Source organism: Ranitomeya imitator, chromosome 9, assembly GCF_032444005.1.
Source record: "Ranitomeya imitator isolate aRanImi1 chromosome 9, aRanImi1.pri, whole genome shotgun sequence".
In the NCBI taxonomy this organism is placed as follows: Eukaryota; Metazoa; Chordata; class Amphibia; order Anura; family Dendrobatidae; genus Ranitomeya; species Ranitomeya imitator.
The window spans coordinates 34,861,760-34,874,211 of record NC_091290.1 but is presented as its reverse complement, the minus strand read 5'-3'; the positions used below and the strand labels follow the sequence as shown (position 1 = coordinate 34,874,211).

At 40.1% G+C, this 12,452-nt stretch overlaps 1 protein-coding gene across 1 annotated transcript in view; it reads right to left on the bottom strand.

Moving 5' to 3' along the window:
• EML3 (EMAP like 3) overlaps positions 1-12,452 on the bottom strand; it is a 55,197-nt gene that overhangs the window by 21,326 nt on the left and 21,419 nt on the right. Inside the window, exons 5-9 of the mRNA XM_069738875.1 lie at positions 4,828-4,928; positions 4,168-4,203; positions 3,526-3,649; positions 2,305-2,454; positions 479-548 (exon numbers count right to left, since the gene is read on the bottom strand). Coding sequence (XP_069594976.1) covers positions 479-548; positions 2,305-2,454; positions 3,526-3,649; positions 4,168-4,203; positions 4,828-4,928 — 481 coding nt within the window. The remainder of the gene's footprint in view (positions 1-478; positions 549-2,304; positions 2,455-3,525; positions 3,650-4,167; positions 4,204-4,827; positions 4,929-12,452) is intronic.

The window sequence follows — 12,452 nt, the reverse complement described above, 5'->3', positions numbered from 1 at the left end:
TGGGAGGAAACCGGAGAACCCGGAGGAAACCCACACAGACCTAAAATGATGCCTAGACAAGGAAAATACTAAGGCAGGTGATAGTTGACAGTAGAGGACAAAAAGTAAAAGTTATCTGACCCAAGGCTCCAGTATTTTTAGCTTTTTAATAACGACAAGGGAATAGAGGAAAGTGTTTAAATTGCCTGTTGTGCGCAATTTGAGATTTGAGAAGGACATCATGGTCAGAAGAATAGAAGGAACAAGGCGAAGAGGAAGACCAGCAACCCAATGGCTTGATACGATCAAGATAATGGAGGAGAAGACCCTGGTGGACCTATCTAGGCTTGGACAAGATGATCTTCCTACAGAGCGTTCCTCCATCAAGTCGCCATGGCTCGATATTGAGCCAAAGGCCATTAATAATACATAATGTGGGCAATTTGTCTATGGTCTCTAAGCAAATGAGGTGACTGTGAAAGGTACATGCGCTTCTCACCTTACCATCCTTGTCCACTCCAGCTGTTTGTCCAGAGGCCACTTTCACTCCATCCGGGTGGACAGCTAAACTATGTGTGATCAGCAATGGTGGAAAGAGCAAAGGATATGTGAAAGTTATGTACATTCCATTATATTACAAAAAATAAAAGTCAGTTGTGTTTTCCATTTTGCACAGTCTTTGTTTTCCCACGGATCTCCTGACCATAAGTTGATTACAGAATATCCTGTTATTAGGACCCCAAGTGATCTGCTGCTATCTGGAGGGGACTATTCAATCTTCATTCTTGTTGGTGGAGCTCAGCCTCAGGAATAATGAATGGCAACTTGGTACTCAGTGAAATATATAGGTCATCCCCACATACAGGGCCTGATCTTCCAGAAAGAAAGACATTCTTTTAGTTGCTCTCCACCATGTGTCACTGACCGAGTTTCTATTCTAAACCAGAAAAACCATTTAAAGGGAGTTATTAAGTATAAAGTAACTTTGGATTTAGAAAAAAAAAAAAACAATTTTCTCCATTTTGTAGATTCCCAGTTTTATAGTATATAAAGTGGGAGTTATTTTGTCTATTCTTTTAAATCTGCCAAAAGAGGCTCTAAAAAAAAAAATCATTTTAAAAATGTGCTTTTTTCGTTATAAATCTTAAAAGAAATGTGTTAACAGAAAAAGGTTTTATGCTAAATACGGTACATTAAAAAAAAAAAAACATTTAATTTTACATATCTCTAAAAAATATATATATTTTTTAGTAAAAAAGCTTGCAATTTTTAACTCTTGCAATTACATCTCTATTTATAGTAGCTACCACAGAATCCACCGTTCCCAATATTACAGCTCACCTCCAGCTCCCATCATAATGACTTTTGCCCACGTGCCCAACAGAAGGTAAAAGTTTAATATTAGTTCTCGTTGACAGTGTGACAATTTTGTTTGATATAGATAGTGATAGGAAAAAAAGGTTTTAGAGATAAACTATTTTTTTCTTCTAAAATTATGATTTTTTTTTTTGCACTGGCTCAGACACATATGAAGCTGTCCTGCTCAGGTCGAGAGTCCTGTCGCCAGTACGGCATTGCGGTCCGTGTTCGGACAGATATGTACGGACGTCCGAAGAAGCTTAACCCATTACTTGCCAAATTAGAAATTTTAATTTTACGGATTTTTCAGAAAAGGGCGTCCCAATATTCAATTAAAAATGACAATGACATGATTTCCTATTTTGAAAACATTCATTTTACAAACGCAACACAAAAAATTGGACCTAATTCTAAAAATTATAAAATCTTAGTTGCTAGAAGCAAAAGATTAGGCGTCCCAAAAAAAGGACATTGGTAGATAATGGGTTAAAGGAAAGCATCTTGTTTCTAATGATGCATGGAATTGGCATTAAAACAGCTCTGAAGCATAGCGTTTTTTGGAGAAAATAAAGCAAAATAATATAATGAATAATTGTAAAAAAAAAAAAAAAAAATCTGAACTTTGCAATGCTTGCAGAATAATTAAATAATAAAATAAGTATATTTTTATGTAGAAAACAATTGGACAATTTTTATCTGCATTACCATTCATATTCCATCGGTGCGTAATCAATATGTTCGCTGCATTTTTTGTAAACCACAGTATACGTATCTTACTGACTTTAATGCAGAAGGAAAACAAGAATAACCCACGTAAGAACAATGATTGTGTTTTACATGGAATTTACCCAAAAATTATCGACAAGTGAAATTGTAAATGACTTTCCTGATCAAACCTCTACAGTTAAAAGCAGAAATTCACCAACTTCACGCCTTCCCAAAAGGTCTCCTTCCCCCAAGACTTACCAGCGAACGCAGTCCGTGTGCCGTAAAAAGTGTCGCTGCGTTCCCCGGTTTACATCACAGAGGACTATGACGCACGCGGTGAAATAGATAACTTCTCCGGACTGCAACATACGCAGATTGCATCGTGAATCACGGCCGCGACAACCATAACTAAGGGTGCAGAACGGGTTAAGGAGATCTCCTTAGTCAAAGTTTCGGTAAAGATAAGGCGCGTGGACTACCCAAGTTACATGTACTATAAGCTCCGGAGTCACAAGTGTCTCTACAGTAAATTGTTCCAATTTCTTTTAGAAAAAAAGTCATTGGATATACGGTAATCTAAAATGCTCTTTTTATATTCAAAAAAAGCTTTTTTTCCCTTTTAATTTTATGTATTTCACAGTAGCACCTTGATCGCTTCCTTTAGCCACTTCACGGCTTTCAAAGCCTAAAAGAAGTTACAAAAGACTGATTATATGCACAGCAAGTCGTTTTGACATCGCTGTGCGTATGTTCATACTTTTTGGTGGGTTTTTTTGGCACTTTTCAGGCAGGTTCCAGATAAAATTCACCTGAAAAAGACACTGAGTCCACATAACCTAAAGTGCCAATATAACCTGGATGGCAGTCGACCAACATCCATCTTCTTTGACGCTCTCATACACATGAATGCTCAGATCAGCCGAGCGTACATGAGTTCTCTATAGGGATGGGCAGATTGAACTCAAACTTGCCCGATCCTTCTTCCCCTGACATCATCTGTCATGCGAGAGCCAGGAGGCCCCCATACACACCAGATTGTTTGCATGCCGATCAATGCTTTGGTTGTCACATGAACAACATTTGTCACTGAAACACAGAATGTATGATAAATTTATGACTGCTGGGAATTCAACTGCTGAGACCCCACTAATCCAAAAAGGAGGGTAACAAAGTCCTCTGCGCTGTGTGAATAAAACGTTATTGAGCATGTGTGACCACCACACCTATAGAAAGTGAATGGGCAGTGGTCGCACATGCTCAGTGGTCGCACATGCTCACTACAGCTTCCATTCACACTACAATTTTAAGAACCTCCAATCTTGTGACCATTGGAGTTCCCAGTCACGAGACCTCCAGCAATCTTACATTTACTACCTGTACTGTGAATAGGTCCTTTATGGAACGGCCCCTTTATGAGAGGAGACATCATAATAGCAGAAGTGAGGTTTTATCAGGCATTAAGGCTCAGTATAAGGATACACCCATTCTAATTGCAGCTTCTCACTCGGAAGTTCTGGTTTCTGGTCATCATGGTTTTTTATGCAGGAAGGTATATACATCGTAATTGGTCGACCACGGAGAAAAACTTTAATGCTCATACCATCTATATAGAAACGGAAATCATTAATTAATTTAAAGCACAAAGTAATATAGGGCTATTATGGGAAGTTGTAATAAAAACATGCTCCCTTGTATTAGGACGATGAAATAGGTAAAAAATCATAAAAAATCATAAAGACAAAAATGACAATGGTTTATAATATTAACTGGAAATCAGATGTTCCTCAAAACTAACATATACTATGCAAAAGTCAATAAAAAAAACAATAATAATGACACAGCCCCTCTCATAAATTGTGATTTACAGTATTGGTGATCAAGAGAATAGGAGCTGATCTGCAGGACCCGGCAGCAGCTGCCACACTATGAATTGCAGCTCCGTTCAATGTGTACCAGAGCTTATAACAGATGATCAATGGAGGTGCCAGGTGTCGGAACCCCATTAATCCGATATTGATAAATTCGATAAATTATCCGAAAGCTAAGCCATCAATAATATTTAACCAGACAACCCATTTAAAGATGAGGAAAACAATAGCAATTTGAAAAATTAACACTCACCTATATTGTAATTTCCCCGTTTTGACGAAGGGGGACCTGAAAGATATTTATGTGACATATCAAAAAAAGGTAAATCAGAATCAGTACAGGGCAATAAATATACAAGTAGCGTGATATTTCTATGCTATTCACGACCATTAAAATATAATAATAATATAATAATAATAATAATAATTTTTATTTATATAGCGCCAACATATTCCGCAGCGCTTTACAAATTATAGAGGGGACTTGTACATACAATAGACATTACAGCATAACAGAAATACAGTTCAAAACAGATACCAAGAGGAGTGAGGGCCCTGCTCGTAAGCTTACAAACTATGAGGAAAAGGGGAGACACGAGAGGTGGATTATGATATTGATATGAAATATGATATTTTCTCACCACTGTAAACAGAACATTATTTGTTAATGTCTATGAAGGATATGAACATTACAACCAACATCGGCTAAGGAGGATGCAACTATCACTGCCGACAATAATTCAATATAGGACTTTAAGACTGTGATCTCTAAACAGAATTTCTGATATTTTTCTAAAAAAAAATAGTTGGTTTACCAAAGTGAAACACTTTATTTCTGGCCACGGACACCACTATTGTATCAGAATATTTCCAAGGCATACATTTCCATTTATTATCTCTGTTATGTTCTTACCACTGAAAAGATTGGAAGTCGAGAGAACTTTCCTATCTAGTTTCTTTGTCCTTTCTTTTGTGTCTCGGAGCAGTTTATCGGAAGAACTGTTTCTGCGTAACCTACAAAAATATACAAGTTATAGTTAGATTTCATCCTGTTATATATTTATACCCACATCCAAAAATTCAAGGTCTAAGTATGGACTGCAGTGTACGCAACGGTTGTGGAACTCCTGACCCAAACTCAACATTTTCACAGTCCTATAAAGACCCGTGGCCAATCCGTGCTTCTCGGTCCCTACATGGACCATGAATATCAGACAAGTGAAAACCACCTAGTAATGATGTATGACTCCACCGTGAGCAACCCTCTGCTGCATGGCAGCTTGACAACTTTCCGATGTGCTGTTATACTGCTGCCTTGGAAAGAATGGAAGCAAACAAAAGGTGCCAAAAAGAACACTAGAAAAAAAAAACAAGAAATAAAGTGAACTTGTATCAAGTGTATGATTAAGTAGTGGCTAAATTACCCATAAATGGATAGTATACAGTCAAGAGTAGAGTATAAATATATAAATCTCTATTAGTAAATATATGATAAAAGATTTGAAAACTCGGAAGTGATACAGAGAAAATCGGCAAACAATGCGGAAGGGTAATGCTTCACTTCTGCTCCGATCACACAGAGCTCTTCAGAGCCCCATTCTCAAAATCATGGGGGTCCCTGCGGTCGGATCTTTTTTGGAGAGGCCAATTATCAGCCAAGCGAGCGTATAAACATGGCAGTAATGAGCCTACAAATGAGAAAATGCAGGCTATATAGTAATATTTGTCAGATCCAATATCTAGGTGTAAGGGCTCGTGCACATGACGGATTTTCTTGTACTAGTGCTATTCTATGAAAGACACTTACGATATTCTACGGGGCTGTGCACAGCTCTGATTATTATCCTCGGAATGAGTGGTCCGCGGCAAAAAATAAATAAAAATAATAGCGATATGTCCAATTTTGTTAGAACAAAATCAGCAATGCAAATCTAAAGGTCCATGAAAAAAAAAATCAGATTGAACTCGGATGATTTTCATAGAATGACGGAATGGAGAAACTTTTTTTTTCCTCTTTATGTCCGAGAAAAACTGATGCCAGTCTGATTAAACTCTGATCAGAATAATCAGCCCATTTTTTATTTCTAAAGCGGAGAAAACGGTCGAGTGACTCTACCCTAAGAAGGAACCATTTACAAACTGTATGGACACCTAAAATATCATTCACCCTCATGCAGATTGTATCGGTACCTTCAAATGAGAAGCAATCAAATTGCTAAATGGTTTATTGGCACTCATTATCTGCTCGTAGGCTTTCTACCGGAACATTAGTCGTAAATTTATACTTGCGGACCCAAAAGGGTTGTGTAATAATCTCTTAGACCAAAAAGGTTTTAAAATAATCAATTTAATCTGTGCCCAAACAATGGAAAGAAAGTACTTAAAAAATATATATATAATCAGAAAATTACCATTGCTTTTTTATTCATATTTCAATTTGTACCCAAAAAAATAAATCTTGTAATTTTCATACTGGCCACTCGGGTTATTATCTCCTGTTCTTTTCAGAAGACTTTTCAGCAGGCTCCTTATCATCACAGGTAAGATTACAATAACAAGTAACTCCTCTATACACAGCTGATTACACAGGATCCACAATAGGCGAAGTCACAGCTCCCCCTCCCTTCCAATGGCCTTTGCACACGCTCATTAGATGCTTGAATACAAAAGAAAGGGTCCGAGTCAGACTATTCCTGCTAATGTACATGCAGATTTCCTGAAATAATAAGAAGTACAAGTCTAGAATAGTCACAATGCCAATATCAAAATCACAAGATAGTGGATAGCCAACTATCAATATGTTATGGAAACATTTACCAACATGAGTACAAGGGGAAGGTGGAAGAATTGCCTAAATCAATGAATCAGGATTAAGCTTTTCTTTATTTTTATTTTATTTTTAAAAAAGGGTCTCTAGGAAGGAGTACAGTAATCTGGGTGGCGGATTTGGAAAACCCTGACTTTTCTTCTTTTTAATTAATTTTGCATTAGTTTATTCACATTCCACAAGTAACACAGAAGAAACAGTCCATACAAAGCCCTAAGTGACAAACCAGCAAAAATGAAGTGAACATTCAGAAATATTCAAACTATTCTTGCACCAAAAGACCACTGTTGTTCAGCTGTGCCACGAGCGACTCCTGCTAATAAAGGGACAATTGTTTTATGTCCTACAGTATTTAATCTGTGATTTTATGGTTACTGTGTGCAGCAAAAAATGCCTCAAGAACTCCCCATAATCATAATACTAATAAAAAAAAATCCAGAGCACCCATGTGCCGAAAAGTGCCATTTTATGATGATATAATTTTTTTGAAAAGGATTCTCTGCTGTTCGCTTGCAGTTATCGCTAATTCGATGCAGTGGCCACAATGCACAATGGATCACATCAGCCGCTGAGGAGATCAGTAGCGACAACGCAAGTACTGGGCAATAGATCACATCAGCCACTGAGGAGATCAGTAGCAACAACGCAAGTACTGGGCAATAGATCACATCAGCCACTGAGGAGATCAGTAGCGACAACGCAAGTACTGTGCAATAGATCACATCAGCCACTGAGGATAGCAGTACCGACAGCGCAAGTACTGCGCAACAGATCACATCAGCCACTGAGGATAGCAGTACCGACAACACAAGTACTGCGCAACAGATCACATCAGCCACTGAGGATAGCAGTACCGACAACGCAAGTACTGCGCAACAGATCACATGAGCCACTGAGGATAGCAGTACCGACAACGCAAGTACTGCGCAACAGATCACATCAGCCACTGAGGATAGCAGTACCGACAACACAAGTACTGCGCAACAGATCACATCAGCCACTGAGGATAGCAGTACCGACAACGCAAGTACTGCGCAACAGATCACATCAGCCACTGAGGATAGCAGTACCGACAACACAAGTACTGCGCAACAGATCACATCAGCCACTGAGGATAGCAGTACCGACAACGCAAGTACTGCGCAACAGATCACATCAGCCACTGAGGATAGCACGACCGACAACACAAGTACTGCGCAACAGATCACATCAGCCACTGAGGATAGCAGTACCGACAATGCAAGTACTGCGCAACAGATCACATCAGCCACTGAGGATAGCATTACCGACAATGCAAGTACTGCGCAACAGATCACATGAGCCACTGAGGATAGTACGACCGACAACACAAGTACTGCGCAACAGATCACATCAGCCACTGAGGATAGCAGTACCGACAATGCAAGTACTGCGCAACAGATCACATCAGCCACTGAGGATAGAAGTACCTACAACGCAAGTACTGCGCAACAGATCACATCAGCCACTGAGGATAGCAGTACCGACAATGCAAGTACTGCGCAACAGATCACATCAGCCACTGAGGATAGCAGTACCGACAACACAAGTACTGCGCAACAGATCACATCAGCCACTGAGGTTAGCAGTACCGACAACGCAAGTACTGCGCAACAGATCACATCAGCCACTGAGGATAGCAGTACAGACAACGCAAGTACTGGGCAACAGATCACATCAGCCACTGAGGATAGCAGTAGCGACAACACAAGTACTGGGCAACAGATCACATCAGCCACTGAGGATAGCAGTACCGACAACGCAAGTACTGCACAACAGATCACATGAGCCACTGAGGATAGCAGTACCGACAACGCAAGTACTGCGCAACAGATCACATGAGCCACTGAGGATAGCAGTATCGACAACGCAAGTACTGTGCAACAGATCACATCAGCCACTGAGGATAAAAGTACTGACAACACAAGTACTGCGCAACAGATCACATCAGCCACTGAGGATAAAAGTACCGATATCGCAAGTACTGCGCAACAGATCACATCAGCCACTGAGGATAAAAGTACCGATATCGCAAGTACTGCGCAACATATCACATCAGCCACTGAGGATAGCAGTACCGACAACACAAGTACTGCGCAACAGATCACATCAGCCACTGAGGATAGCAGTACCGACAGTGCAAGTACTGCGCAACAGATCACATCAGCCACTGAGGATAGCAGTACCGACAACACAAGTACTGTGCAACATATCACATGAGCCACTGAAAATAGCAGTACCAACAACGCAAGTACTGCGCAACAGATCACATGAGCCACTGAGGATAGCAGTACCAACAACGCAAGTACTGTGCAACATATCACATGAGCCACTGAAAATAGCAGTACCAACAACGCAAGTACTGCGCAACAGATCACATGAGCCACTGAGGATAGCAGTACCAACAACGCAAGTACTGTGCAACATATCACATGAGCCACTGAGGGTAGCAGTACCGACAGTGCAAGTACTGCACAACAGATCACATGAGCCACTGAAAATAGCAGTACCGACAACGCAAGTACTGCGCAACAGATCACATGAGCCACTGAGGATAGCAGTACCGATAACACAAGTACTGCGCAACAGATCACATCAGCCTTTGAGGATAGCAGTACCGACAATGCAAGTACTGTGCAACAAATCACATGAGCCACTGAGGATAGCAGTACCGACAACACAAGTACTGTGCAACAGATCACATCAGCCACTGAGGATAGCAGTACCGATAACACAAGTACTGCGCAACAGATCACATCAGCCTTTGAGGATAGCAGTACCGACAATGCAAGTACTGTGCAACAAATCACATGAGCCACTGAGGATAGCAGTACTGACAACGCAAGTACTGTGCAACAAATCACATGAGCCACTGAGGATAGCAGTACCGACAACGCAAGTACTGCGCAACAGATCACATGAGGCACTGAGGATAGCAGTACTGACAATGCAAGTACTGCACAACAAATCACATGAGCCACTGAGGATAGCAGTACCGACAGTTATTATACTGCATACCCCAGCTATACTGCCGTTCTTCTTGTATTTCTATGCAGCTGAACGCTCCGGTCCAGAGTGCCGGCGGCAGTGCCGGGTATTGATGAGAGAGACTCGTGCGAGTTTGTCGCATTGCTCTCGCGAGTGTGACCCCGGCCTTACTCTGCCCTACTCTCAATTTGCTATGAATCAGCTAGGGATTTTCTAGCAAACATCAGTTGTGCCTTTATTTTTTCACAGCACAGTCAAGTGCACAAGTGGCTTACCGTCTGTGTAATGCCAGGCGCCATTATATTTTTCAGACCAATGTTCTGCATTAAAAACAACAACACACAGATGCTATATCCTGGATCCACATTCTGCCCATTTTTCATACACTGCTTGATAGCAGGAGAATTTTTTTTTTAGTTATTTTTTGCAAACGAGAAGAACAGATGACACAGAGCTGGTAAAAATCGACACGTGGAACAAAAGCAGATGGAAATCGCATCACCGGTTTATTTACAAATGGCGTCAATGGCCGGTTAATGATTGACGGTGATGGTGTGATACATTTCATTCCATACTGGCCAGCAAAGTGTGTTCACCCTGGCATCGGCTAAAATACAAACCATTTTTTCTGGGGACAATGATGGAGAGCCTCTTTTATGGGAAGCTCATTCTCCAACTAGACTTTTCTACGAAAATTTGAAACCAGATGTTGTTTTAAGTGTTAATTTTAGGAAGGGATTCTGGCATGCAATGGTGGAGCGGATCCTGGGAACCGAACGTAAGCACATTTAGATGATTTGCAGATGTACCACAAATGCTGAACACCCCATAAAAAACAAGCCAGAAATTCTGCCCTATTTATATCACAGTTATGTAAAACACAAGAGCCTCACAATATTAAAGGGGTATTCCCATCTCCGAGATCCTATCCCAATATGCAGTAGGTGTAATAATAATAATATTAGCAAATACCTCCAATTAGATATGTAGTCTAGTTTTTCTGATTCGCTCTGTCTCTTTCCTCGTGTGCATCCATGGTTACGACCAATAGCCACTAGCTGTCACTACTGCAGTAGTCGTAACCATGGATACCCAATCGTTTCACATGAGGAAAGAGATACAGCGAATCAGAAGAACTATACTACATTTCTAATTGGAGGTATTTGCTAATATTATTATTATTACACCTACTACATATTGGGATAGGATCTTGGGGATGGGAATACCCATTTAAGTCAATCCTTCTCCAGTACAGTCGTTTCAAAGCAGTCAGTACATACCCTCTAGTATCAAGAAAATCACTGATGGTAAAAAAAACGGGCACTTTAACCAATCACTGATGAAAATGGTAAAAAAAAAATAAAATGGATGGTTTGAATGAGGCCTAGTGGTATGCCCACAAGGCGACCTCTTTTATGCACGAGTGAACCTGCCATGTTCTCCAAGAGAAAGATGCTTCAGGACCACGTTGGAGATTTTTGCCCCGAAGCATCTTTTTTATGGTCACTTCCTGGGTCTAATTTGTTTCTTGTTTTTCATCACCAGCAAATATTATTTTTTAGCTTTTTTTTTTTCCACCATTTTTGGGTCATGGTTTGAATTGGCACTTTTCGGTCACTTTTTCTTCTTTCTTTTTGTTTAACCCGTTCACAACCTATGACATATATATATGAGTTTTTTCGCACCCGGCATTAGATGCGGGTTCCGGCGCTAAGTCATATCTTTTCCGGCACATGACAGCTGATTTGATTTGGCTGGCATTCATAGCAGATGAGGATTTATGCTGAAGCCCTGCTATGTGTAGCACAAGTGATCAGAAGATGGCAGCTTCAAGTCTCTTAGGCTATGCTCACACGCTGCGGATTTTGCTGCGGATCTGCAGCGTTTCCGCAGCAGTTTCCCATGCAATGTAAACCTATAGGAAACGCAATCTGCAGTGCACATGCTGCAGAAAAAAACGCGCAGAAATGCAGCGGTTTACATTCCGCAGCATGTCAATTCTTTGTGCGGAATCCGCAGCGGTTTTACACCTGCTCCGTAATAGAAAGTCGCAGGTGTAAAAGCGCAGTGGAATCCGCACAAAAACCGCAATAAATCTGCTATAAATCCATAGGAAAAACGCAGTGTTTTGCCCTGCGGATTCATCAAATCCGCTGCGGAAAAATCGGCAGAGGACCATTCTACGTGTGCACATAGCCTTAAGGAGACTATTGAAGCAAGTAAAAAAATGTTTTAAAAAGTATAAAAAAAAAAAAATCAAAGAAATTTAAAAGTAAAAATCACCCCCTTTTGCCCCATTCAAAATAATACAATAAATAAAAAATACACACATTTGCTATCACTGCGTTCAGAAAATCTCAATCTATCAAAATATAAACTACCGTAAATTAATCCGATCTGTAAACGACATAATGAGAAAAAAAAATGCCACAATTATGATTTTCTTGGTTGCTGCAGTATTACAATAACGTATAATAAGAGGCGAACAAAAGATCATATCTAATCCAAAATGGTATCAATAAAAACGTCAGCTCGGCGCGCAAAAAATAAGCCATCACCCAGCCCCAGATCCCGAAAAATTGAGATGCTTCAGGTCTCGGAAAACTGTGGCTTTTTTTTTTTTTTTTTTTTTTTAAACTTTGGATTTTTTTCACTACTTAAATAAAGAAGAACTTATACATGTTTGGTATCTGCAAACTCGTAAT